Source organism: Oryctolagus cuniculus, chromosome 6 (genome assembly GCF_051225735.1).
Source record: "Oryctolagus cuniculus isolate XC-2025 breed Fujian yellow rabbit chromosome 6, ASM5122573v1, whole genome shotgun sequence".
NCBI classification, from domain to species: domain Eukaryota; kingdom Metazoa; phylum Chordata; class Mammalia; order Lagomorpha; family Leporidae; genus Oryctolagus; species Oryctolagus cuniculus.
The window spans coordinates 47,384,258-47,410,110 of NC_142872.1; the positions used below are offsets into that span (position 1 = coordinate 47,384,258).

Below are 25,853 nucleotides of genomic sequence, written 5' to 3' on the forward strand. Positions count from 1 at the left end.
TTTTTAACTTTTTAGATAATTTAAAAATTCTGCATAAACTCTCCATAATATTTACATAAAAACAATAACAAACTTATTTAATACTGACTTGGTCACTAAAATGTCTGATATCAATTTTACTGTGTTTATAGAAGCTACTTATAATTAAAAGTGTTAACCTATATTCAGAAAGAACAAAATCTGTCTCAGTACCAGGTTTATCTTACTTCCTTTTTAAAATAGATATTGTTACATTATATTTATATTGGCCAGCACGGCGGCTCACTAGGCTAATCCTCCGCCTTGTGGCGCCGGCACACCGGGTTCTAGTCCCGGTTGGGGCACCAGATTCTGTCCCGGTTGCCCCTCTTCCAGGCCAGCTCTCTGCTGTGGCCAGGGAGTGCAGTGGAGGATGGCCCAAAGTCCTTGGGCCCTGCACCACATGGGAGACCAGGAGAAGTACCTGGCTCCTGCCATCGGATCAGCGCGGTGCGCCGGCCGTAGCACGCCAGCCACGGCGGCCATTGGAGGGTGAACCAATGGCAAAAGGAAGACCTTTCTCTCTCTCTCACTGTCTACTCTGCCTGTCAAAAAAATAATAATAAAAATAAATAAATACATTATATTTATATTGACATTTAGATTTGTGTTAATGTTTTCCATTTTAGTAACATGGTCCTTAAGGACAGTTAATTTGTCTTAAATGTCTTATTCATTCCCTTGCCACTTAGTACACAGTCCTTCAATACTGGATGGTTGAAAAAACAATAGCCTTAGTAACTAGAACTTGAAATTTTTATTCAGGTATTCATATATTTACTTTGCAAGAAGACAGACTTTCATTCTTACCTTTTATAAAGTGACAATGAGTCAGGGACACAATATGTATGCCTTGTACTACATTCTGAGGGCTTGAAATTCAGAGTGGAAGAATGACAAATGTGGGACTGGCATAACAGGTAAAGCTGCAGACTGAGACAACAGCATTCCATGTGGGTGCTGCTTTGTGTCCTGGCTGCTCCACTTTCCATGCAGCTCCATGTCAAGAGTAGCAGAAGATAGCCCAAGTGTTTGGGTCCTGCCACCATGTGGGAGCTTGGATGAACCTCCAAGGCTGTTGCAGCTAGCTGGGGAGTAAAACAGCAGGTGGAACATCTCTCTCTCTCTCTCTCTTCCTCTCTCTATAACTCTAACTTTCAAATAAATAGATCTTTAGAAAAAAAAAAAAAAAAAAGAATGACAAATCTGGATCCTACCATAACCTTATAATAAAGACACTAAAGTGGAAAAAGGACTCCAATAACTATAAAGACTTAAAAACAAATTAAATTTGAAAAACCAAACCTTAAATTCTTTTGAGTGAAAACAGTGAAGTACCATGACATACCCATTTCATTAATTACTTGACTCTATCTCAACATTAAAGTAAAACTTAAAAATAAGAGGACACAGTGAGAGCAAATGGTTTGGATTCACAGTAGATTGAGCATCAGCTATACTTCTTGCAGCAATATCATCCAGGCAAGTTAACTTCTAATAGTTTCCTTAGCTGTAAAATGGTAATTATAAAAAAGCACCTATCTCTCAGGGTTGCTGTGAAGACCAAATGTGAGGGAGAGTGTTTAATAGTAATGAGTACATTAAATAATAAATGATAGCTATTTTGTAACACTTTTCACTTAATGACCCAAAAATTTAACTTGAAATTGAAAAAAAAAAATTAGTTTTACAACCCGCTGTGTGCCTTTCCTTAAGTCATTTGCTGCACTTTGGCTCAAAGCACAAAGGTACCACCCGAACTATATTAGCAGTTCCCCAGATTGCCACCTCAGGTGTCCACTAAGTAAAAATCTTATCCTCATTAATTATGAAGTAGTGTAATATGACCAATGAAAGTAATTTCCAAATTGACTATTCCCAGATCAAAGTTTTTTCTTCCTTATACACGTATATAAGTTATCACAGGCTCTTAATTACCTTGTCAGAAAAAGGAAGAGAAGCCGCTCCCGTGAGGCAGGCTGATCCCGAGTACTGAAATAGGAGTAAATCTGAAGAGCAAATAAGACGAGCCAAAAAACCATAAAAAGAACTGGGACGACCAGTTGATTCCACAGGGACATTCCCAATGCAAGAAGGCCATAGACCTCCACTACCTGAATAAGAAAATAAGACCAAAAAAAAAAAAAAACCACAAAAAACAAAAACTTGCATCATCTTTAATTAACACTTTTAAATCCTTCAAAGTTAGCTTAAATACATAAAGTGAAAATTTAAATAGGTTTTCTTCTTTTTGCAAAATTGCTCCAGCTAAATCACTTTAGTTCTATACATAGTAAACAACACGCTTTTAAAGTTTTATTAATTTGCATTATTATTAACAACTAACATACATACTCACCTAGTGACAATGGCAAACTGTCCTAATATTTTAGGGGTAAAGTCAAAATAAGGTCAGAAACTACCTTAAAGTAGTGTGAGGAGATATGAGTAAATATGTATGTCTAATCGAAAGACTTATGACTAGTGTGAATGACAGAATTATTCTTGAGAGGCTAAGAAAAAGGAAAATAGAAAAGTAAGAATTTTTCAGGGTTTACTCAGGACTATCACAGTTGAGAAATAGTTCCACAGAAGACAGAGTCACTGGAGAAGTGTACCCTGTTAGAAAACAAAGACAGCAAGCAAGTCTTTTCCCCCAGACAAATCAATGGCCCTCACTCCAGCTGTGATACCACTCAGCTTATTTGGTTTGCCAAGTACATTAATATCAGGAAAAAGGCTGTAGTGTACTATAACTCAATAAATTGGTTTCTCAGCTTTTATAAAATAATCTCTCATAAAACTGACTAAAAAAAGCCATTGTAATCCATAAACTGTACTTTGGAAATTTATATCTACTAAATAAAAGTTAAAAAAAAAAAAGAATAAATTACTAGAATCTGATTCTCCCTCAGATCCTAGAAGTAACCAAGTTTCCAGAGCTACTAAGAATGGAACAGACCCTGGAAATAGCAGGGTTTATCCAGGCAGCCTACAAACAGCACTGGTCCTGCTGGAATCTTTCTCTCAGGGCGACACTGGAATGCTTCAATAAGCTATAAAGATCTTTAATTATTAAGTCAAAATACATTAATGTGCATATTATTCCACATTTAAAATGTTTTCACCAGTCCAGTAAATAGTATTTCTACAACACAGTCACAATTAACCTGTATTTTCCACAACTAGAAAATATTTGCAAAAAGCAAATTGCCCAAATAGCTGTAAAATTATTATTAGAGGCAAACTGATCATTGAGGCTGAGACAGGACTTCTCTCCCTTTCCATTCAAGGAAGAGACCAGTAAAAAACCTGTTTCCACATCTTGCTTATCCAATTTTTTCCAAGTCACAAATTTTAGAACCTATAATTTATTTTATTTATTTATTTTTTTGTCAGGCAGAGTTAGACAGTGAGAGAGAGAGACAGAGAGAGAGTTGTAGACAGTGAGAGAGAGAGAGAGAAAGGCCTTCCTTCTGTTGGTTCACTCCCCAAATGGCCGCTACAGCTGGCGCTGCGCCGATCCGAAGCCAGGAGCCTGGTACTTCCTCCTGGTCTCCCACGCGGGTGCAGGGCCCAAGGACCTGGGCCATCCTCCACTGCCCTCCCGGGCCACAGCACAGAGCTGGACTGGAAGAGGAACAACGGGGACTACCCAGCGCCCCAACCAGGACTAGAAACCGGGGTGCCGGCGCCGCAGGCAGAGGATTAGCCAAGCCTATAATTTATTTTCAACCACACCTATGACACACCAATCTTTCGGCAAACAAGAGTAAACATGACATTGAAAAATGGAGGCTTTGTTTTTATGGTTATTAAATAAATATTTAGCAGTCAATAAATATTTACTGACTATGTACTGTTTATTACAAACAAGGATAGTTCCCCAAGACTGAATTCAAAGAAAAAATATAAATCTGAAATGTGTGGCTCTTACTCTGAATACAACTACAATCTCTACTAGTGAAGTGGCTCTTCACTGAGAGTGTGGAAATAACCTCCTCTTCTTTGGAATACTTTTCTGGGAAAGCCACCCAGGTTAAGAGTTGTATATGAGGAAAGAAGGTAGAATTAGGCTACGGTCAAGTGCTTAAGAAACTTTTTTCTGCTCCTGGGGCCACAAGAGAACATCTCATTTAGCAATATCAGTTTGGTCAATCTGAGCACTTCCTGTACCCTTAAGGGCATATACACAGTCAAGAGACAGAAGAGAGGGTATCTTTTATATGTTGAAATTCAACAGTTAAATAAAACATTCATCTCCCAAGTGTCTATTGTTTGTCTCTGGGAATAATCTGTCCTAATGTAAAGGCTGAAAAAGTAGGGGAGAGGTTATATTGTAAGAGGCATGTTCTATTGGCAAAGTCTGTTCAAGTATTATATTAAAACAAAAGCTATCATATCATAACCCAGAACTATTTAACTTTTCAGTTTAAATAAATTAGGTAAACAAAAGGATGAAAGTGTAGTCATAGTGGACTATAATCAGGAGAAAACCTAGGCGCTGACCTCTTGGGTATTTATTATTTTTGTCTTCATTACAACAGCTCTCACATACTGAACATTATCTGCCTGTAACTGAATTCATCTAAATCTCACAGCAACCCCATGAAAGTACAATGCTGTTATTATTAGCTCCATTTTACAGAAAATGAAACTGTGATCTGTTCTAAGGTTACAGAGCTGGGAGACAGCAGCATTAGGATGGGGACCCAGACACTGGGTTCCCAGACACTTCACTCTGCTGCCTTCTCAACGCAAGAACCTCAGACACTCATAACTGAGTTGACAATACCTGCTGGTTTGAAACTGTAAAAAACAAAGTTACCATAACTACGATCATGAAATAAAAATGAACTAGATCTTTAATGTACTCAATATTGACGTAGAATTTTATCTATATATGTCTGGCTTACCTGAACCAATTCTCTGTATGCAGATTTAGCAAGGTTATAAGGTACTAAAAGATTAGACCCAAGAAAATAGAGAACTTCCAATCCAGTAAAAATCATAGCAAATTTGTTGATGATAACAATTGTTTCCAGAGGAACAAGGCAGAGTCGTGCTAGCAGAGGAAGCATGTGAGCTGAAAAGAGCCAAATCTGCTTCGTTTTCATGACACAGGAGCATAAAGTACATACCACCAACTGACCTAAAATACGAAACAGAATGCATTGAATTTTGAGTATTTGGTATCCACAAAATAAAAACAAACCAAAAACACTGCTGACAAGGATAATCACACAGCTTTAAGACGTCTACAACTGCCAGATAATATATGCTTTTAAATTCTTATTTATTTTTCATTTTATTTGAAAGGCAAAGGCAAAGGCAAAGGCAAAGGCAAAGGCAAAAGCAAAGGCAGAGAGAGAGAGAGAGAGAGAGAGAGAGAGAGAGAGAGAAAGTAACACAGAGAGATCCTCCATCCATGGTTTCACCCTCAAATTGCCTATAACAGCCAGGCCAGGCCAGGCCAAAGCCAGGAGCCCAAAATTCAAACTGGGTCTCACTTGAGTCATCATGACTGTCTCCTGGGGCACACACCAGTGGGAAGCTGGATCAGAAGCAGAGGAGCTGGAACTCAAATAAAGCACTCTGACTCATGATGCAGGCATCCCAACCAGCAATCCAACCATTATGCTATATGCCCAACCCTGGATAATATTTTAAATCAAATTTCAATTTGATCTGGCATAATTACATTCCATATGAACACCACAGGTATATACTATAATGAGCTTTTCTTGTTCACTACAATTGCATTTATCTTTCCACATTAATATACATATATTAGCATTTATTATATATGGGTATTAATAGTTGTGTGATACATTGTACTGAATTATGTAACACAATATAAGGATATTTCAAAAAGTTCATGGACAAGTAGGATTAAATGATAAAATGATTTCAATGTAAAAAAATTTTGAAGTCAATGCATGCAGTTTGAAGTCAATGCATACAGTCTGTTCTCCAGAAACAACTAACCTTGTATTTTTACCATTTTCCTACTGACATGCCAACAGTAAGTACAATTTTGATAGAGGAAGAACAGGAATATTTTTAAAGTTTTTTAAAATGCTTAATTTTTATTGGTTACCAGTGGGACCAAACAATACCAGTAGGTATGTAAAAATATCAGTTAAGTGTTTCTTTATATTCTCTGCCCATTAGCATGTATCCCACATTTGATCAAGATATTAATCTTTTGTCACCAATGACCATATTTTCCATGGTGTCACTTGCCTTAGTATTTTCAGTAACTTCATTCTCTTCTAGAAGTTTCTATCGAAAATAGTCAAACTAGTCAATGTTTTCCATCTTTGGTGCTATGGTTTACTATATAGTGCCCTACTCAAGATTAGACAAGTCCCACCTATGAGAGGGTTTTAAAAAGTTCAGGGGATAAATGAGTTGAATAAAGGTTATTTTGGCGTAAAAAAAATTTGAAATCCATGCATAGTTTTTCAAAAACTTTTTGAAATATCTTTGTTATTTTTATTTTTGAATAAGGTATAAAGATCTAAGTATGTTTTTCAAAATGTTTAGCCAGTTGTCTCAAAACCAGCTGATGTAAGATCTTTTTGTCCCTCTCTGTTTCAAATAAAAAAAAATTGGTAAAGCTTTCAAAAAGATAAATGAGGGGCTGGCACTGTGGTGCAGTGGGTTAAAGCCCCAGCCTGCAGCACTGGCATCCTATATGAGCACCGGTTCCAGTCCCAGATGCTCCACTTCAGATCCAGCTCTCTGCTAATGTGTCTGGGAAGGCAGTGGAAGATGGCCCAAGTCCTTATGCCCCTGCATTCACATGGGAGATCCCAAAGAAGTTCCTGGCTCTGATCAGCTCAGCTCCAGCCACTGCGGCCATTTGTGGAGTGAACCATCAGACTGAAGACCCCTCTCTCTCTGTCTCTACCTCTCTCTATAACTCTTTCAAAGAAATAAATCTTTCAAAAAAAAAATTTACACCTGAAAATGAGGAAGGGTGACATAGGAAAAAGCAGATTTCTTTCATAAAATTGTGGTATTTCTTAACTTTTAGAAGTGTATTTCTAGCCGGTGCCACAGCTCACTAAGCTAATCCTCCACCTAGCGGCGCTGGCACACCGGGTTCTAGTCCCGGTTGGGGCGCTGGATTCTGTCCCGGTTGCCCCTCTTCCAGGCCAGCTCTCTGCTGTGGCCAGGGAGTGCAGTGGAGGATGGCCCAAGTACTTGGGCCCTGCACCCCATGGGAGACCAGGATAAGTACCTGGCTCCTGCCATCGGATCAGCGCAGTGCGCCAGCCGTGGCGGCCATTGGAGGGTGAACCAATGGCAAAAGGAAGACCTTTCTCTCTGTCTCTCTGTCCACTCTGCCTGTCAAAAAAAAAAAAAAAAAAAAAAAAGAAGAAGAAGAAGAAGTGAGTGTATTTCTTTGATAAAAAAACTAAAAATTAGAAAAGTTAAAAGTCTGAAAGGAAATACTTGGATGAGATGTTTGGAACTAGGAATGAAGAACTGTCATTCTGGCATCTCTTACTTTCACTCTACTAAGAGCTTTGAGGCTTAAATTTCCTTGTTCAGCATGATGTGAACTTCCTCTAAACTCTGAAAATTCCCCTAAGTCCACGCCAGCACAGGCAGTGCTCGGCTCTGGGGTTACGGGCTTCATTTATCTTCCTTCACAGAAGAATGTGACTCACAGGGCACATGGACACATTCTCCCAAAGAGAAGGCTAGTCATCCGATCACGTCGGTGGAAGAAGGAAGGAGTCCTGTTATGAGTGGAATCTCCCCTGTAGCTCTGAAAGAAGCTGTTTGTTTTTGATGTGCCTATTCCAAATGCTAATTTCAACCAAATCAAAATCACAACATATTCTTTGGATTTCAGCACTCCACTATCAGAAGTATCTCTGAGTTTGTAACACTCTAAGAAATTATGGCATATTCAACTTGCCTGTTTATTTTCTTTCTTATTAAGGTTATTACTGAAATGGAAAAAAATGAGTAGGAATTTATATTAAAAGCAAAACTGGAAGGAAACACACTACTTAACAGTTTATGGATTTATTTAATTTTTAATTAATTTAAATTTAATTGAGTAAACAGATGGCCATGACCACTGATAAGAAGAATTTAAAGAAATAACCCTCAGATTTACAGAAAAGTGCATCCATCACAAAAGAAAACTTTATAAACTTCCTAGCAAAATATTTTCAAATATCTAGCAAATAATTTCATAGCTGAATAATATTATTAAATACATTAACTCACGGGATATGGTCATAAAGCAACATGTATTTCTGTCTCCCACTGACATAAATTTAGCTGGTTCTACTGGAAAGCCCTGCAATTTCTTTAGTCTAGCATACAATACAGTCTCAATCTAATAAGAAACAAAACTTTGGAACTGACTTGAAACTGGGACTTCCTTATTCGAGTTCAGGCCTCCTGTGAGACTACAGATAGAAACCTGCAACTGGGAGAGGGTAGAGTGGTTGTGGTTGGCATTCTCCTCAACCTAGCACATCTCCTTCTCTCTCAAAATCACCCAGGACTGGAGCAGAGAGGGAAGGAAGAAAGGGACAAAAGTAGTGAAGTTCATTCGTGACTGGATTCTTATAGTGATATGGAACTGACTCCCTGGACTTCAGGTATTTAAAGCTGATCTTTTTCCTGGGCACTTTGATGGGTTCTTCTGGGATTGTTCCGATCACTGCCATACCCTTGATGCATGGTACACAACCTCCTTTGGCTCTTTTTGGTTATTTTCTCAGCTCCTGGAAATCTGGGAGCTCAATCCCTGTCAGGGTCTTATACCTATCTCTTGAACAAGACCTGAGAAATCCCACAGACTTCGAGGCCCTTATCTACTCCACTGGAAACTCACATCCTTTATCTCCACAATTATGAAGTACAGTAAAGCATTAGAGGGCATTTTCACTCCACAGTCAAAACACTCAAAAAGCAGCCAGTTCCTTGCTACCCCTGTATATAAGACTAGAAATAGGCCGGCGCCGCGGCTCACTAGGCTAATCCTCCGCCTAGCGGCGCCGGCACACCGGGTTCTAGTCCCGGTCGGGGCACCGGATTCTGTCCCGGTTGCCCCTCTTCCAGGCCAGCCCTCTGCTGTGGCCAGGGAGTGCAGTGGAGGATGGCCCAGGTGCTTGGGCCCTGCACCCCATGGGAGACCAGGAAAAGCACCTGGCTCCTGGCTCCTGCCATCGGATCGGCGGGGTGCGCCGGCCGCAGCGCGCCGGCCGCGGCGGCCATTGGAGGGTGAACCAACGGCAAAGGAAGACCTTTCTCTCTGTCTCTCTCTCTCACTGTCCACTCTGCCTGTCAAAAAATAAAAAAAAAAAATAAAAAAAATAAAAAAAATAAAAAAAATAAATAAAAAAAAAGACTAGAAATATAATACAGGTCACATATATAATTTTAAGTTTTCTAGGACACCACCATGCATTTTTATAACTTAACAAATCCCAAATATGACCAGTAAGATACTCAATCTTTATAAAAATTAACAAGATAATTTATACTGTCTTAGGAATTAGGCATGTGTGTTACATGCACAGTACATCTCAAGTATTTAACCCACCCATGGCTTGCCTGGACAGTGCAGCTTTAGTCTATAGGCTTGCATCAGACACCAGATGGGACTCTTCAAACACCAAATCTCTAGATGTAGTCATGTGGAGGTTTTTCAAAAAAAAAAAAAAAAAAGGCTTGCTCTAAAGAAATTCTCCTTCAATGTCCAACATTCAACCTTTTAAAAAGTTGTAATTTTTAAAAATTATTTGAAAAGAAGTTGCAGAGAGGCAGATATATATATAGATATAGATATATATATATCTCTATATATATCTATATCTATATCTATATCTATATATATCTATATCTAGATATATAGATATAGATATATATAGATATAGATATAGATATAGATATATATCTATATATATATCTCTATATATATAGATATATATATCTATATATATCTATATCTATATCTATCTATAGATAGATATATAGATATAGATAGATATATAGATATAGATATATAGAGAGATAGCCTCCATCTGGTGGTTCACTCCCCAAATGGCCACAACAACCAGGGGTGGGCCAAGGTGAAGCCAGGAGCTTCATACAGGTCTTCCATACAGGTGGCAGGGGCCCAGGTATTTGGCCCATCTTTGGTTGCTTTCCCAGGTGCCTCAGCCAGGAACAGGGTGGGAAGTGGAGCCACTGGGACTCAAATCAGTGCCCATATGGGATGCTGGGACTGCAGTTGGTGGCTTAACCAGCTACGCCACGTCAGCCCCAATATTCAACCCTTTAATGCCCTTCTACATGGGTGAGTTCAAGAGTCACAAAAAAGGTTTTCTCTCACTTCCTTTTCTGAACCTCTGGCAAAGTAGGGGCTTGGTACCTCACTTTGAACTCTATCTGTATTATTTTTAGATCTTTACCAACACTTGTACTTTTAACATTCTGCTACCTGGGTATTACAATCCTACCTCAAATTCTTGATGTTTCTGGCAACTTACTTTTAACAATGTGGTGATAGCTTTCAATAAGTAAATTTAAGATATTATGTATTTCAGTTTAATCTTTCAAAGTAAGAGTCTGCTTAAAAATTAATACTCTTGAATACTTAAAATAGCCTTAAACACACACACACACACACAACTATGAAGTATGTACAATATGATTACAAATGCATAAACTAAGAAGCATTTATGCATGAGGAAAAAACTGAGAAAATGTAACATTAAGCAATAGTTGTACTGGGAAAGAGCTCAATGAACAACTAAGTTTTCTAATTTTAAGCAAGAGTGCACCAATTTTATAAGGCAATGATGGGGCTGTTGGCTCCAATCTGCACTATTAATTCTTTTACAACACTTACCTATCAAGGCTGTGGTAAACCGATTCATGGAAAGAGGTTCTAAGTACATTGGTCCTTCATAAGCAGATTCCAGTTCACTCCTAACATAGTCCCTGAATAAGAAAGATATACAAGAAGGTATTATATATATTCCAAGCATATACGAAGGAAAAAAACTGGGCAGAAGACCTCTCTCTCTCTGCCTCTCCTCTCTCTGTGTAACTCTTTCAAATAAATAAATAAATCTTAAAAAAAATGCCTCTTTTAACATGTGAAGAAAAATTTAGGTATAAAGAATTATATAGAAACTCCATCTGCCATGCACTAAAAACAGACATTATTGAAACAATTCTACTATGCACAGACAGCTGCTAAAGCTACGCTGTTTGAAATTTTGTTTCCTCTCAGGATTCCTTAAATTACTTTATGCCCAGCAAAAGTCAGTACTGAGACATCATCTCTCAACTTCACTGCATAACTGGTAATACCTAATGATAATCATCAAATTGCCCCTCTTTCATCCTTTTTTTTTTTTTTTTTAATTTGATAGACAGAGTTAGACAGTGACAGAGAGAGACAGAGAAAGGTTTTCCTTCTGTTGGTTCACTCCCCAAATGGCCACTACGGCCGGTGCTGTGCCGATCTGAAGCCAGAAGCCTCTTCCTGGTCTCCCATGCGGGTGTAGGGTCCAAGCACTTGGGCCATCCTCCATTGCCTTCCTGGGCCACAGCAGAGAGCTGGACTGGAAGAGAGCAACTGGGACTAGAACCCGGCACCCATATGGGATGCCAGCACTGCAAGGCGGAAAATTAACCTAGTGAGCTACGGCGCTGGCCCCATCTCTTTCATCTTTCTTCCAGTTGCACTCTCCTATTTCCCCCCCAATTTTGTCCCCAGTTATATTCTGTTACAGATAAAACTGAACAACAGGTAGAAAACTGGTTTAGAGCAGGGCAATACTTAAAAACTGTCATTTCAATTTTATAGGGAATCTCTGATGAGAATATCTAAGTAGGCTACAAATCTATTTTGAAATGACCTATAGATCAAACAAATTATTCCTTTTAATTCATCTGACATGTGACTACTAAGAAACAATTAGCTGTAAGTAGTAACCAAAAAGCCTTTTACACTCTAAGGAGACATAGGCGAGAAACACAAAAGGGAGAACTTAATTTATCATCAGTAAGTTAACTGGCAGCACTGGAAGACTGCTGTCTTGAATTCTTTTGGCACCAAAGGGAAATTTGTGGGAAAAAAATTCTTTTTTTCTTCAGCTGTTCAATGCTTTATTCACTGTATTTTAAAACAGCTTGAATATTTCAAGTATTTCTGAATAAACTCATAGAGATGTATTTACTTTTTCCAGGAAATTACTTCCTATTAGGCAATCAAGCTGAATTCCTTTGGCATAGCACAGCCAAAATCGAAAGAACTTTATATAATCCACTGGGGAAGTACTGCCCCCCCCAAAAAAAATCAAAACTATAAGAATTTTTTCTTAAAAATTGGGAACAGTTTTGGGTATGATTAGAGAAATCAATGATTAAGCTCACAGGTAATCTAGCAACCCTCCTTTATCACTTTATGACTACAGCTAACACACATTGTATTAATAATCTCCCTCTACTCAAAGAGAAAGCAACATTCGCAAGAAGAATGACTTCAATGTCATGACTTAACCCCAGGCAATTTTTGAAGGGATATTAAGCAATGTCTGGGAACATCCGCACACATCCCACCATGCACAAGGCAGCCCCCAGCATTACCAGGTCCAAAGTGTCAATCCTATAGCACTTGAATAACCCTATTTTAAGGTAGAAAGGCACAAAATGTACAAGTAACACATAAGTATCTGTAACCATCAATGCAACTATTACATTTTACAGTTTTAAGATAGAAAGCTAAAACATTAAAATTTAAAATAAGGCATAAATATAAACGCCATTACTACTTACAAAGTCCTTTAAATTAAAATTTATATTTAAAAGAGATATAATCCTGAAACCAAATCATACTTAGGCCTGGAAAGTCCAGTAATTTCTTTTAGGCTATGACATACCCCTCTTCAACAGAGACCAGGGAAAACCCAAAAAAACAGAAAGCAGATCAGTGGTTGCCAGGGGCTGGGGGAAATGAAAGTAACTGCTTAACAGGCACTGGGTTTCATTTGGTGGTGGTGATAAAGTAATACAGCTGACAGTGACACAACATAATGTACTATATGCCACTGAGTTATTTACTTAAAAATGGTTAACTTTATGTTACATGAATTTTATCCTAAATAATGGGGGGGGGGGGTGATATGTACAGGAGCACTATTCCCAAGGAGAAGCCAAAAACAAGTATCTCAGAAGGGCCTCAGTCCCAGGGCCCTTAGTGAAGGCCTAGGTGAGACAAAAGTGAGGTACCTGCCATCTTTTCTTTCTCCAGATTGCTTCTGACATATTACTGATGTTTTGTATTACAACTCAGCAAACTCAGCATTATTCTAGAATTTCTTACTTCTGAGACATTTGTTAATTGTTCTGCATTATTTCATCGCCTCTTTTAGTTTTTCTTCATTTATAAAGCATGTCTTTAGAGTTTATCTCAAGGAAAATTAAAATTCTTATTTATTTATTGAAAAGGCAGAATGACAAAGACAAAGGAAGAGACAGAGAGAAATCAATCTTCCATCTGCTGGTTCAATCCCCAGATGTCTGCTAGGCTACATCAGGAAAAAGCCAGGAGCCAGGAACTCCATCTAGGTCTCACACTGGTGCCAAGAATCCAAGGACGTGGGCCATCATCTCTGCCTCCTACACACACAAGCAGCAAACTCAACTGGGTGGGACTTAATTGCAGGTGTTCTAATATGAGATGTAGACATCTCAAACAGCAGTTTAACCTGCTGTACAACCCCCACCACTCTCTAATTACTTTTTTTTAACTCAAAAAGGAATTACTGTACACATAAAATGCTGAAATCATCTTCACCAGGGCCTGAAGACTACAGTAAACAAGACATGTCCATGAGCATGCAGCTCACAAACCAGGAGGGCAGACAATACTTATCCTTACAATTGTGGTAAGCATTATAAAGAAAAAATAGAGACTGTTGTGAGGACTTTGAAAGGCTTCTTAAAAATTTTTATTTCAGACATAAAGAGACACAAAAAGCAATCTTCCATCTGTTGGTTCATTTCCCAAATGATCAGCAATGGGCAGGCTGGGCTAGAGCCAAAGTTAGGAGACAAGAACTCAATTCAGGTCTCTCAGATGGGTGGCAAGAATCCAACAACTTCAGCCATCACTGTTTACTCCCAGGGTCTGCACTGGCAGAAAGCTAGGATTCCAGAGATAGAGCTAGGACTCAAAATCCACATACTGCATTATGGGATATAGGCATCTTAATTGCTGGGCTAAACACCCACTCCCATTTTACTGTTTTTAAAAAGAGTTCACTTTTCAGTTCATAGCTATACTGAAAAATTTATCTTTCTTCTCAACATTTCCAGGTTCTTAATCAGTTTTAGCTGCCTTTCTTTTATCACAAGTACATATTTTATTTATCAATCTATTTCATTGGGTTATATAAATAAGGTTTTAATGTAACTACTTCCTTATCTTTTCCATTCTTTCGTTACTCAAGCCTCCTCTTAACTTTCTAAACCTTTCTATTTTACGTGTAGTTCTCTTTCATTCTCTCTATATTCAATACTTTGTAATTTGTTGTGATTATAGGACACTAAGGGAGGACTGCATCTCAGAATAATAATCAATCTTTTGGCCACAATGAGAACACCTTGATGTTAATTAAGCAGCTTCCTCCCTCTGGCTCTCATATTTTGTCCTCTTCTAGAACCCCCAAAACAGCGCTTCCCCAACATTCTTCATTCCTGTCCAATCTAAGTATCTGTATCAATTACCTTACCCTGGAAATTAATATTTCCACTAGGATTCTTGGCCCGTGCCTCATTGCCTAATTCCTCTCTCTCAAGACAGTTCTTCTGGCTGACTCCTCAATAAGCCCCATTTCAGTAACGACAGCCAGGCCCAAAAAGCCTGCAGACTTCACTGGACCAGCTGGGCTTTGCTTGCCAGAACCAGGGGAATGGTTTTGATGGGAGTCAAACTACCTAGTACACCCATGCAGCCCCTATACACTCTCTCCTCTGAAAGGAGAATTTGGGCATCACATCCCAAACTGCAGAGAACTGAAATAAGGATCAATGCTAACAAAGATCTCTATTTAACTTATGGACATCTTTGGGCCATCTCACGCTGACAATGAGAACTCTTGGTTATTCAGTCTTGTGAGTCTTGTGAGACTCACTCACAAGATAAAAACAAGACAGCAAGCCTAAATACGAAGGATCCAAAGATGGATTTATCCAATATTCCATCACATTATTTTAGACCAATAATTAGCTTGAGGCAAAGTCACAAAGTTCTACATTTTAACATTTTATTTCAATGAGCTGTTCAAGAAGGACATTACAGTTTTTCAATTTAGAGGATTTAAAATCGTAAAATACATTAATTATGATGATCAGAAGCAAGAATTCCTGTAATTCTACTTGTAACTAAATTAAATTTTTTCCTTCTCAAACCTCTTTCTTCAGTCGCACAATTTGTAGAATGCTAACAGCCCTGAGTACTAATACAATAAACACTTCTCAAATCTACTTTCCTTCTCTTTTGATTAAAATCATTTGGGCATAACAGCTATGGAAGATATGAGAAGGGCCTCAACCACAACTTGCAATTAAAAAATTCTTGGTACACAGAGAAAGATAAAAGCTATAGAATTTAAATGACAAAAAGAAAACCCCTAGGAGCTTACTACTTCACCAGCTGAGGAAAGACCTGTATTGACAGCAGTCTCTTACACACTCTGACTCAGGCACTAAACAACCTAGGGACAATCTGTACATTGTGGCCATTTACGCTAGCTTTCAAGCAATGTTAACTCCAAAGCCAAAGAAACCCGAATGACGTCCCCATGCAAGAAAGTAATGAACCCTCCAATTTACCTTTCCCAGTACAGGCAAACAAAAAGGAACATATGTTCAAAAACCAGATAGATTAGATAGGTAGATATAAATAATATATACAGACAAATACACTAATGGGGAAGTGGTTTCTTTTTGGGGTGATGAAAATCTTGCAAGATTTACTGTGGTGACGGTTTGTCCAACTCTGTGAATACACTAAAACTCACTAAGCTGCATACTTAAACAGATATATGAATTATACCTAAATAAAGCTGTTATTTTTTTAAAAAGATACTTGGTTAGGAAGTTGTCATATGCAATCTGAACCATTATTTTTTTAAAAACTAAGAAGTTCAACCTCACTATCCTATAAATGTGATATGTACAAATCTCAGTATTTATTCTGTGATATGGCAAGTAATTCAAGGATAGCATGTTTTTACTATCTTTTTGTGAGACAAATTATATTATTACATAAATTATATATTTATACTTTGTAGTAGAAATTATACTAACATGAAAATTCATTCATTCATTCAATACAAAACAAAGTCCGTAAGATACACAGTCTATAGTTACAAAGAAGTAACTTGCTGAGGTAACATATTTACTACACAGGGAAACAATTCCATACTTAATCTGATTCCAAAACAGATTTTCAGGGCAACTGTTTAGCTCAGTGGCTAAGATACTACTTGGGACATAGAGGCTGCCTGGGAAACATAAATCCCATATTGAAGGGTGTGGGCTGGAGTCCAGCTTCCTACTATTGTGCATCCTGAGAGGCAGATCTGACAGCTCAAGTATCTGTATTCCTGACACCCACATTTGAGACCCGGAAGGAGTTCCCATCTCCAAGCTTCAGCCCATCCAGTCCTGGCTCTCACAGCTATCTGGGAAGTGAATCAGAAGGAGAGATTCTCTCTCCCTGCCTTCCAAATAATTAAAATAAACAACAACAAAAATTTATAAAGATGTTTATTTTAAAAATAAATAAAATAAAAATAGAAATGATTTTCTTTCCACTAAGCATGCTGCCTCCCTTACAGGACTAAACTAGGAATTAAAAAACCTGGATTCAGGGGCCAGCACTGTGGCGCAGCTGGTTAACGCCCTAGCCTGAAGCACAGGCAGCCCATATGGGCACCGGTTCTAGTCCCGGCTGTTCCTCTTCCAATCCAGCTCTCTGCTGTGGCCTGGGAAAGCAGTAGAGGACGGCCCAACTCCTTGGGTCCCTGCACCTGCGTGGGAGACCCGGAGGAAGCTCCTTGCTCCTGGCTTCAGATTGGCACAGCTCTGGCTGTTGCGGTCAGCTGGGGAGTGAACCATCGGACAGAAGACCTCTCTCTCTCTGCCTCTCCTCTCTCTGTGTAACTCTTTCAAATAAATAAATAAATCTTTAAAAAACAAACAAACCTGGATTCAGGTTAAAATCTGGGATTTTTCTTCCAGTTTATGCACTTGAGTTTTTTCATCTGCAAACCTCAAAGGACTGAATAATGATCAAAATGAAAGAGGAACAAGAAGTGTTTTATCCACTACAAAAGTTTATTTAAAATTTTTTTTGTTTAAAATACGTTTAAATTTCCTAGTAATGACAGCAACCTTTAAACATTAGGGTAAAAAACTGAAACTACCACAAAAACAATGGTGAGAAGAAAGCTTTTTTTTTATAAACCCTTTGACTACTTGAGTCCCCTTTTTCCTTGCAAAATGGAGTTTTGGCCTCTCTGGAAACTCCTGGAATGTAGCACTGTAAATATAGAGCTACATGGTTTTAGCCATCACTACATCACTAAACCACATGGAAACCAAAAAGACCATGAAGGAAAAGGCCAGATCATAGTTTTTCATCCAAAATTATAAGTGTAATAAAAGCTACAATTGTAATAGCTCTTTCCTTGAACACTGAGATTTTCCTGATTGCTCATCAAAACTGTATCAACTCAGGGGCCGGCACTGTGGCACAGCAGGTTAAAGCCATGGAACACCTCTCTCTGTCTCTACCTCTCTCTCTAATTTTGTCTTTGAAATAAATAAAATAAATCTTAAAAAAAATATTAACTCTAAAAAGCTATCATTATATAGATATACCATGGTATACTAACATTTTAAAATTGTTTTTTAAAATATTAACACCTAAGAATATGTTCACAAAATATTCTTGTGTTCTAAAATAAGACATTAAGAATGTTAAAATTCACTGAGCGTTTACTATGTGTCAGAAATTGTGTTAAGAGCTTTACACATGTCAACTTACCGGATCTTACAACTGCTTAAGTGATGAAATTAAGGTTACATTTCCAGTAAGTAAAACTCAAGTTTATGTAGTAGCAAACAAGGGGTCTTGAATTCAGACCTATCCAACCACCCACTCATCGATCCAAGATCTTAGTGGCTCTTAGGTGCCCAGACACTGACACATACTGTAATGTTGACTCCACAGCCTAGACCCTAACTCTACAGATAGAAAATTTATTTAAAATGGATAAATAGGGGCAGGCATTTGCCCTAGTGGTTAACAACCCTACATTTCATATCAAAGTGTCTAGGTTCAATTTTCAGCTTCAACTCCCAATTCCAGCTTCCTGCTAATATAAACCCTAGCAAGCAGCAGTGATGTCTCAAGCAATTAGGTTTCTACCATCCAAGTGGGAACCCTGCATTGAGTTCCCAGTTCCTGGCTTTGGCCTAGCCCAGTCTCAGGCATTGCACATGGTAGGGGGTAAATCAGTTTAGGATGTTGTCTTAACTCTTTCAACTTCTGCTACTGCCACTACCAAGGGTATATCCTCTGATGTCAAAGTTGCAAAATCTGGAACTCTCAGGATAGTGCTGCACTTCTGGTAATCTTCACAGTGGTCCAGTGAAGCTGTGTTCCATTCAAAACTGGAATCATGGACCATTTTCATTTTCTGTCACTCAAGTGAGATATCTCTCTCTCTCTCTCTCTCTCTCTCTCATAACATAAAGAGGAACAGACTGTGAAGGGTTTGGGGCTGGTAGTATTGGAATGAGAAGACATCCTGTTCTTGGTGTCATATTGGTCCCTGGACTTCCACTTAAGCTTAGTGGAAAGGCATACTAGAGAGAGAGCTTAACTTGTTTTCATGACTGAGTCTAAGACCAGGGATATCTCAAGAGTGAAAACTGAGCACCACACCAGATATTAATCCTGTAGATTAATATTTACTTATAAAACTGTTTTTGAATACCTACCAAAGCCTTAGCTTCTTAATGGTGTTTATGGAAGTACTTATTAGCAAGAAAAAATTTTATATTCAGTGATATATTTTAAAGATGGGGTCACATTCTTACCTGGAGATTTGATGACCAGCATAGAGGAGCAGGGCAGTCAAAAAATAGAGATAAAGCTGAACCAGGTGCTGCCTGGGCAAGGTGAGCAGCACAACACTTAAGATATAACCTGTAACAGATATTGAGAGAGATATATAAATAAAATATGAATCTTCCTTAGAATCCCAATGAATTATACGAATAGAAAAAGCTTGAAATAAATTATTTTCCAAGTAGTTTTCAACAAGTTTGGAAGTTTTCTATTTCACTACAACAGTAAATTGAGCACAATATCACTACAGGCTTGTCTGTTGAGTATATAAAGCATTTTCACTTCTTTTGTAGATTTTTCCACATTAAAGTCAAATACATCCCACAAAGGTGTGACCTGATTCATCAACTACCTCTCCATGAAGTCTACTCATTTGTTTTACCCAAATTCTATTATCCTTTCTAGTCTCAGAGGAAGGTCAGGGTGTTTTAATGTCACTCTCTGAGGGTGTTCATTTCATTAGAAAGGTTTCTCTTGAATGGAAGGGAAAGGGAGTTTGTTGAGGTTTTGTAAATTGTAGGTAGTAAAGGGGGAAATGAACAGTTGGTTAAGTCTGAACTGGCCCTCAAAAGATGAATGATTCTTTACCAGACTAGGGAGAAAGGAGAAATTCTCCAGGGAAAGAGAAGAGCAGATACAACAATCATACAAGCACAAAGGACACTTTCAGGAGACAGTAAATTCTCTAAGCTAGAGTAGAATTTGGTACTACCAAAAAGCATACTGGGAAATGAAGCTCAGAACTGGAGGCCTCAAAATAATGCCTTGTATATAATAATCAAGTGTGTAGACTGGACTAATGGGTCTCCAATTATTTAGATACACATTTAGATAAATTCAGCCACATTTTTAAAAAGATGTTTGCAAGTCAACATATCAAAAATCAAATCAGAGAACTGAAAGTAGAAAAAATGTTTTCGGGACTGGCGCCGTGGCACACTAGGTTAATCCTCCGCCTACGGCGCCAGTATCCTGTATGGGTGTCAGTTCTAGTTCTGGTTGCTCCTCTTCCAGTCCAGCTCTCTGCTGTGGCCTGGGATAGCAGTAGAAGATGGCCCAAGGGCTTTGGCCCCTGCACCCGCATGGGAGACCAGGAAGAAGCACCTGGCTCCTGGATTCAGATCGGCACAGCTCCAGCCATTGCAGCCATTTGGGGAGTGAACCAACGGAAGGAAGACCTTTCTCTCTATCTCTCTCTCTCACTGTCTGTAACTCTACCTGTCAAATAAACAAAATCTTTTTAAAAAAATATTTTCAATTCATAATGAAGGGTTAATTTCCCTAATGTAAACCAAACTCCCACAAACTGTTAAGAAAAAGCTGGGGCCAGCACTCTGGCGTAGCAGGTAATGCCGCCACCTACAGAGGCAGCATCCCATATGGGCGCCGGTTCAAGTCCCAGTTGCTCCATTTCCAATCTAGCTCCCTGCTAATAAGACTGGGAAAGCAAAAAGGATGACCCAAGTCCTTGGGCCCCTGCACCCATGTGGGAGACCCGGAAGAAGCTCCTGGCTCCTGGCTCTGGATCAGCTCCGCTCCAACTCTTGCAGCCATTTGGGGAGTGAACCAGCACATGGAAGACCTCTCTCTCTTATCTTCTTTTCTCTGTAACTCGGTCTTTCAAATAAATAAAACAAATCTTTTAAAAAAAGAAAAGGCTAACAATCCCATAAAAATTGGGCAAGAGACACGAACTGACAATTCTTATAAGAAATAAATTTTTCTTAACACAGAATTAAGTTCAATCTGGCTCAAAAAAGAGAATCAAATCAAAACTACACCAAGTAAAAGAAAATTAATGTTTCACCTACTGTAAATACAGAAGTTTGATAACAGGCTGTTTTGAAAAGGATGTAGGATTGCTAGAACGCTCAAACACTGTAAAGGTGCAAAATGATGAAACCCTTTTAAGAATAATATCTATCAAGCCGGCACCGTGGCTCAATAGGCTAATCCTCCACCTTGCGGCGCCGGCACACCGGGTTCTAGTCCCGGTTGGGGCGCCGGATTCTGTCCCGGTTGCCCCTCTTCCAGGCCAGCTCTCTGCTATGGCCAGGGAGTGCAGTGGAGGATGGCCCAGGTGCTTGGGCCCTGCACCCCATGGGAGACCAGGAAAAGCACCTGGATCCTGGCTCCTGCCATCGGATCAGCGCGGTGCGCCGGCTGCAGCGGCGGCCATTGGAGGGTGATCCAACGGCAAAGGAAGACCTTTCTCTCTCTGTCTCTCTCTCTCACTGTCCACTCTGCCTGTCAAAAATAAAAAAATAAAAAAAATAAAATAAAATAAAATAAAAAAATAAAAAAAAATAAAATAAAATAAAAGAATAATATCTATCAACATTACAAATGTATATATACTCTCTAACCTGTCCATCTCATTCCTAGTAATTTAACTTAAGATTATATTTGCATCTGCTGAAATTATGGCTATATAAAGTTATTAAGCACAATGCTGTATGAACTACAGCAGAATAAAATTTATCTAAAATATTCACAAATAGATTGCTCAATAAATTACAGAATATCCATCCAAGGATACACACTATGCCACTGGAAAACAGCTTTGGGGACAGGAAGATAGGAGTCCTTAACATCTAATCAGAGTTTTAAGATTTGACAGAATGGAAAGTGTCAACATTAAAAAACAGAGCACAGGGAAAAAAAAACAATATAATCCAAAAGTTGTACTTTTGGAATTTATATTTATTAAATAAAAGTTTTCTATAAAAAAGAACAAAGCACTAAACTTTATTTCATGAATATCTAAAAGCAGTCGTTATGGCTCTACAGAACATAAACACAAATCAGGGTTCAGAACTGTGTACATTAGGCTGACAACTGAACAAAAAGGGGAAACATTTATTTATATACACATAAAATATCTCCAGATTTACACATAAGGAAAACATAGTAGCTACTTATTGGGACTCAGAGTGAGAACTTAGTGGGCAAGGAACAAAGAAAGACAGGAGATACCTTTCACTGTATACTTTCTTATACTTTTTTCATTTTTAAACATAAGTATATTACCAGTTTTAAAAATCAAAAAAATTAGTAAATGAACTTTAGCATAAAATCCTGCAAACTGGATCATTACACCAATACTACATAATATCTGACAGAGATTACTCCAACTAAAATATGTTCAAGCTGAAAATATCCACTCTTGTAATCACGGAGCTTCCTCTCCTGAGGCATGTAATGAGTATATTTAAGAAGGCTCAGCTGAGATCCCAAAGTGATAGGCCAGAAAAGATGAACTTCAACGGTACTAGAACCCACTCAATTTCTAATGTTTCTGGCTATTGGGCAGCTGTTCTTTTAGCAAATATTCCAATTTGTTCAGAAATAATATATGATAAGTATGTTTTTTAAACCACAGGGTGAATTACTTTGCTGATGAAGCTAAAAGTCTTAGCCAAGTGCCCAATTGTTCTACAACTGACTGGAATTACTTTCCATAAATTGGCTAACATAGAAAGCCTTTAATAAAGGGCTGAGAATTATAGTGTTTTGCAATGTAAAGGAACCTTCTCATTTCACAGACTTTCCCAAGTTAGTACCAGCTACAAGAGATGAGCTTATTGAGCCCAGATGTTTTGCTGCTTGTGCAGTGTCTTTCCTACAATACCACTCTTCTCATAGTGGCTTGCCTGGTGCTCTCTTAGAGCCACAGGGGGTTCTCAAGGCTAAAATGTGGAACCCAGGAAGTCCTCCTCTAGATTAAAATATTTCCCACAGAGACAGGACAAAACTCCATAGTTTTCTATGAAAAATATGCTTCATTATGGGCAATTCTAACTAAAATATTATTAACAAACACTACAAAACACCCCTTGAGCCATGACTGGAATTACACAATAGCAATGATAAAAATATATTGTGACACACACAAATGCAAACTAAAAATTAACCTAAAACTTATGATCATGACTTTTATTCAAGATTAATTTAATCTGTCTCATGCCTGTATTTCCTTAATCTCTCACCATTACTTTTTTTCCAGATATAAAAATTTATTACAAAGTTACAGTAATTTTAAAAAATATGTTGATGTAGATAGTTCAGTACAGCAGAAGACAGAATCCAGCAATACATCCATGTTGTCATTAGAGTTTGGGTTCATATTAATGGCAGCATTGCAAATCACTGTGGTAGAACATAAGGGGAAAAATATCAAGTGAAATCCTTACCTCACACTGCACTTCTTTTTTTTTAAATTTGTTGCTTATTTTCTTAAGTTTTTATTTTTATTTTAAGATTTATTTGAAAATCACTTACAGGGGCCGGCACTGTGGCACAGCGGGTTAAAGCCCTGGCCTGAAGCACAGGTATTCCTTATGGGAGCCGGTTCTAGTTCCGGCTGCTCCTCTTCTGATCCAGCTCTCTACTATGGCCTGGGATAGCAGTAGAAGATGGCCCAAGTCCTTGGGCCCCTGCACCTACATGGGAGACCCAGAGGAAGCTCTTTGCTCCTGGCTTCGGATCAGCACAGCTTGGGCCGTTGCAGCCACCAGGGGAGTGAACCAGCTGATGGAAGGTCTCTCTCTCTGTTTCTACCTCTCTCTGTAACTCTGTCTTTCAAATAAATCTTCAAAAATAAATAAATAAATAAATAAATAAATCAGTTACAGAGAAAGAGATCTTCCATTCACTGGTTTATTCTCTCCAGATGGCTGCAACTGGCAGTCAGTGCTGGGTCAGACTGGAGCCAGCAGCCAGGAGCTTCTTCTAGGTCTCCTACGTAGGTGGCAGGGCCCCAAACACCTGGGCCATATTCCATTGCTTTCCAAGGGAATTAGCAGGGAGTGGGATCAGAAGTGGAACAGCCAGGACACAAACCAGCACCCATACAGAACAATGGCACCACAAGTGGCAGCTTTACCCTCTACACCACAACACTGGTCCCTCACACTACACTTCAAAATCAACTCCAAATGAATTAATAAACATAACATTGAAAGATATAACATGACTCATAAAGACAAATACTGCATGTTCTCCCTTATATGCGGGAGCTAAAATTTTAAAAAGAAACAACCAAAAAAAGAAACATCTGTTTTTTTATGAGTATTGCTGCAAATATACTTTTGTAAAACTGTTTTATACCTTTGTCAAACCAATAGTTAAGAATGTTGTGCTACTATAGTTTTAATACTCACCATTACTTTCACCAGTAAGCTCAAGGCATAATACCATTCTAGGAGTATTTTTTAAAAAGAAAATATTTTAGTACCATTTCCCACATTTCATTTCATTGAAATGAACACTTTATATTCAACTGATTGTTTTCTAAAGATTTAATTATTTATTTGAAAGGTAGAGTGACAGAGAAGCAGAGGCAGAGGCAGAGAAACAAAGGTTCACTCCCCATATGGCCACAACAGCTGGAGCTGGGCTGATCCAAAGCCAGGAGCCAGGAGCTTCTTCCAGGTCTCCCATGTGAGTGCAAGGGTCCAAGGACTTGTGCCATCTTCCACTGCTTCCCCAGGCCAGAGCAGGGAGATGGATTGGAAGTGGAGCAGCTGGGACTCAAACCAGCGCCCATATAAGATGCCGGCACTACAGATGGCGGCTTTTACCCACTATGCCGCAGCACTGACTCCTCAAGTAATATTAATGTTTTAGTTTTCTCAGAAATAATAAAGAATATTGCATTTCAAAGACCTTACCTTCTGGGACAGGCATGTGGCATGGTGGTTAAACTGCCAGTTGCGATGCCTGCATCCTATCTCAAAATGCCTGGATTCAAGTCCTGACTCCACTCTCAAATGTAGCTTTTAGCTGATGCACATCCTGGGAGGCCCTGGTGATAGCTTGAGAAGTTGGGTCCCTGCCACTCACATGGGAGACCTGGATTAAGTTCCTGGCTCTCAGCTTCAATTTGGCTCAGGCCCAGCAACTGTGGGCCTTTGGGGAGTCAATCAGTGGATAGGAGCTTGCTCTCTCTTGGCCTCTCAAAGACAACAACAAATTTCTGAATTACTACAAATTCCAAAATAAGGAAAAATTAGAGGAGGCCAAATGTCTGAAAAAGAATTTCTCATTACTTACATTTTATCATATTAAAACTCAAAAATGTTTTCTTCTGTCTTCCAATTTTACCCAGTAAAATAAATCTCAGACCGCCTGCCATACTCTAGTTCTAATAATTCAATGCAATGAATGATAAGACAAATAAAACAATCAAGACTCATAAACCTTCACCAATGATTATATCACTGTGATCTATAACTGAACTTCATTAACCACAATTCAAAACATACAAAGACAAATTGGATTGTTCACTCTAAGGTTAGAAAATACAATGTAGCCACTTACCTACATAATGCATATTAAGAGCCAAATACTTATATTGGAAAAGGGGGTTGTTGCTGAGGCTACTTCTTTGGATCTGCTGGAAAAAGGAGCTGACATCCCATCGGTATAGGACATCCAACAGCATGATGCTCGGCACCCTTAGGGCCACATTCAGCACTGCCTCCAGTTTCTCTTTTGCAGCCATTGTTTTTTGTTTTTGTTATTTCCCTCTTGGAGCAGACCTAAAATTCAGAAGATACAAAATGTAAAAATAAGTCAATATAAATAGCTTTTAGATATCCCCTTATGAATCTAATGGGTTGGTCATATACAAAAA

At 38.6% G+C, this 25,853-nt stretch overlaps 1 protein-coding gene across 4 annotated transcripts in view; it reads right to left on the minus strand.

Annotated features, from left to right (window-relative positions):
- Positions 1–25,853, minus strand: part of RNF145 (ring finger protein 145) — a 45,222-nt gene that overhangs the window by 13,265 nt on the left and 6,104 nt on the right. For 3 of the 4 annotated variants that reach the window (XM_070076387.2, XM_051844420.3, XM_002710188.6), the window contains exons 2-6: positions 25,538–25,758; positions 19,186–19,294; positions 10,910–11,001; positions 4,935–5,170; positions 1,957–2,132 (exon numbers count right to left, since the gene is read on the minus strand). In XM_070076387.2, the coding sequence (XP_069932488.1) occupies positions 1,957–2,132; positions 4,935–5,170; positions 10,910–11,001; positions 19,186–19,294; positions 25,538–25,721 (797 nt within the window). In that variant the 5' untranslated portion in view covers positions 25,722–25,758. Of the gene's footprint in view, positions 1–1,952; positions 2,133–4,934; positions 5,171–10,909; positions 11,002–19,185; positions 19,295–25,537; positions 25,759–25,853 lie in introns of those variants that run through there. The other variant, XM_089335011.1, reaches the window with a different exon arrangement.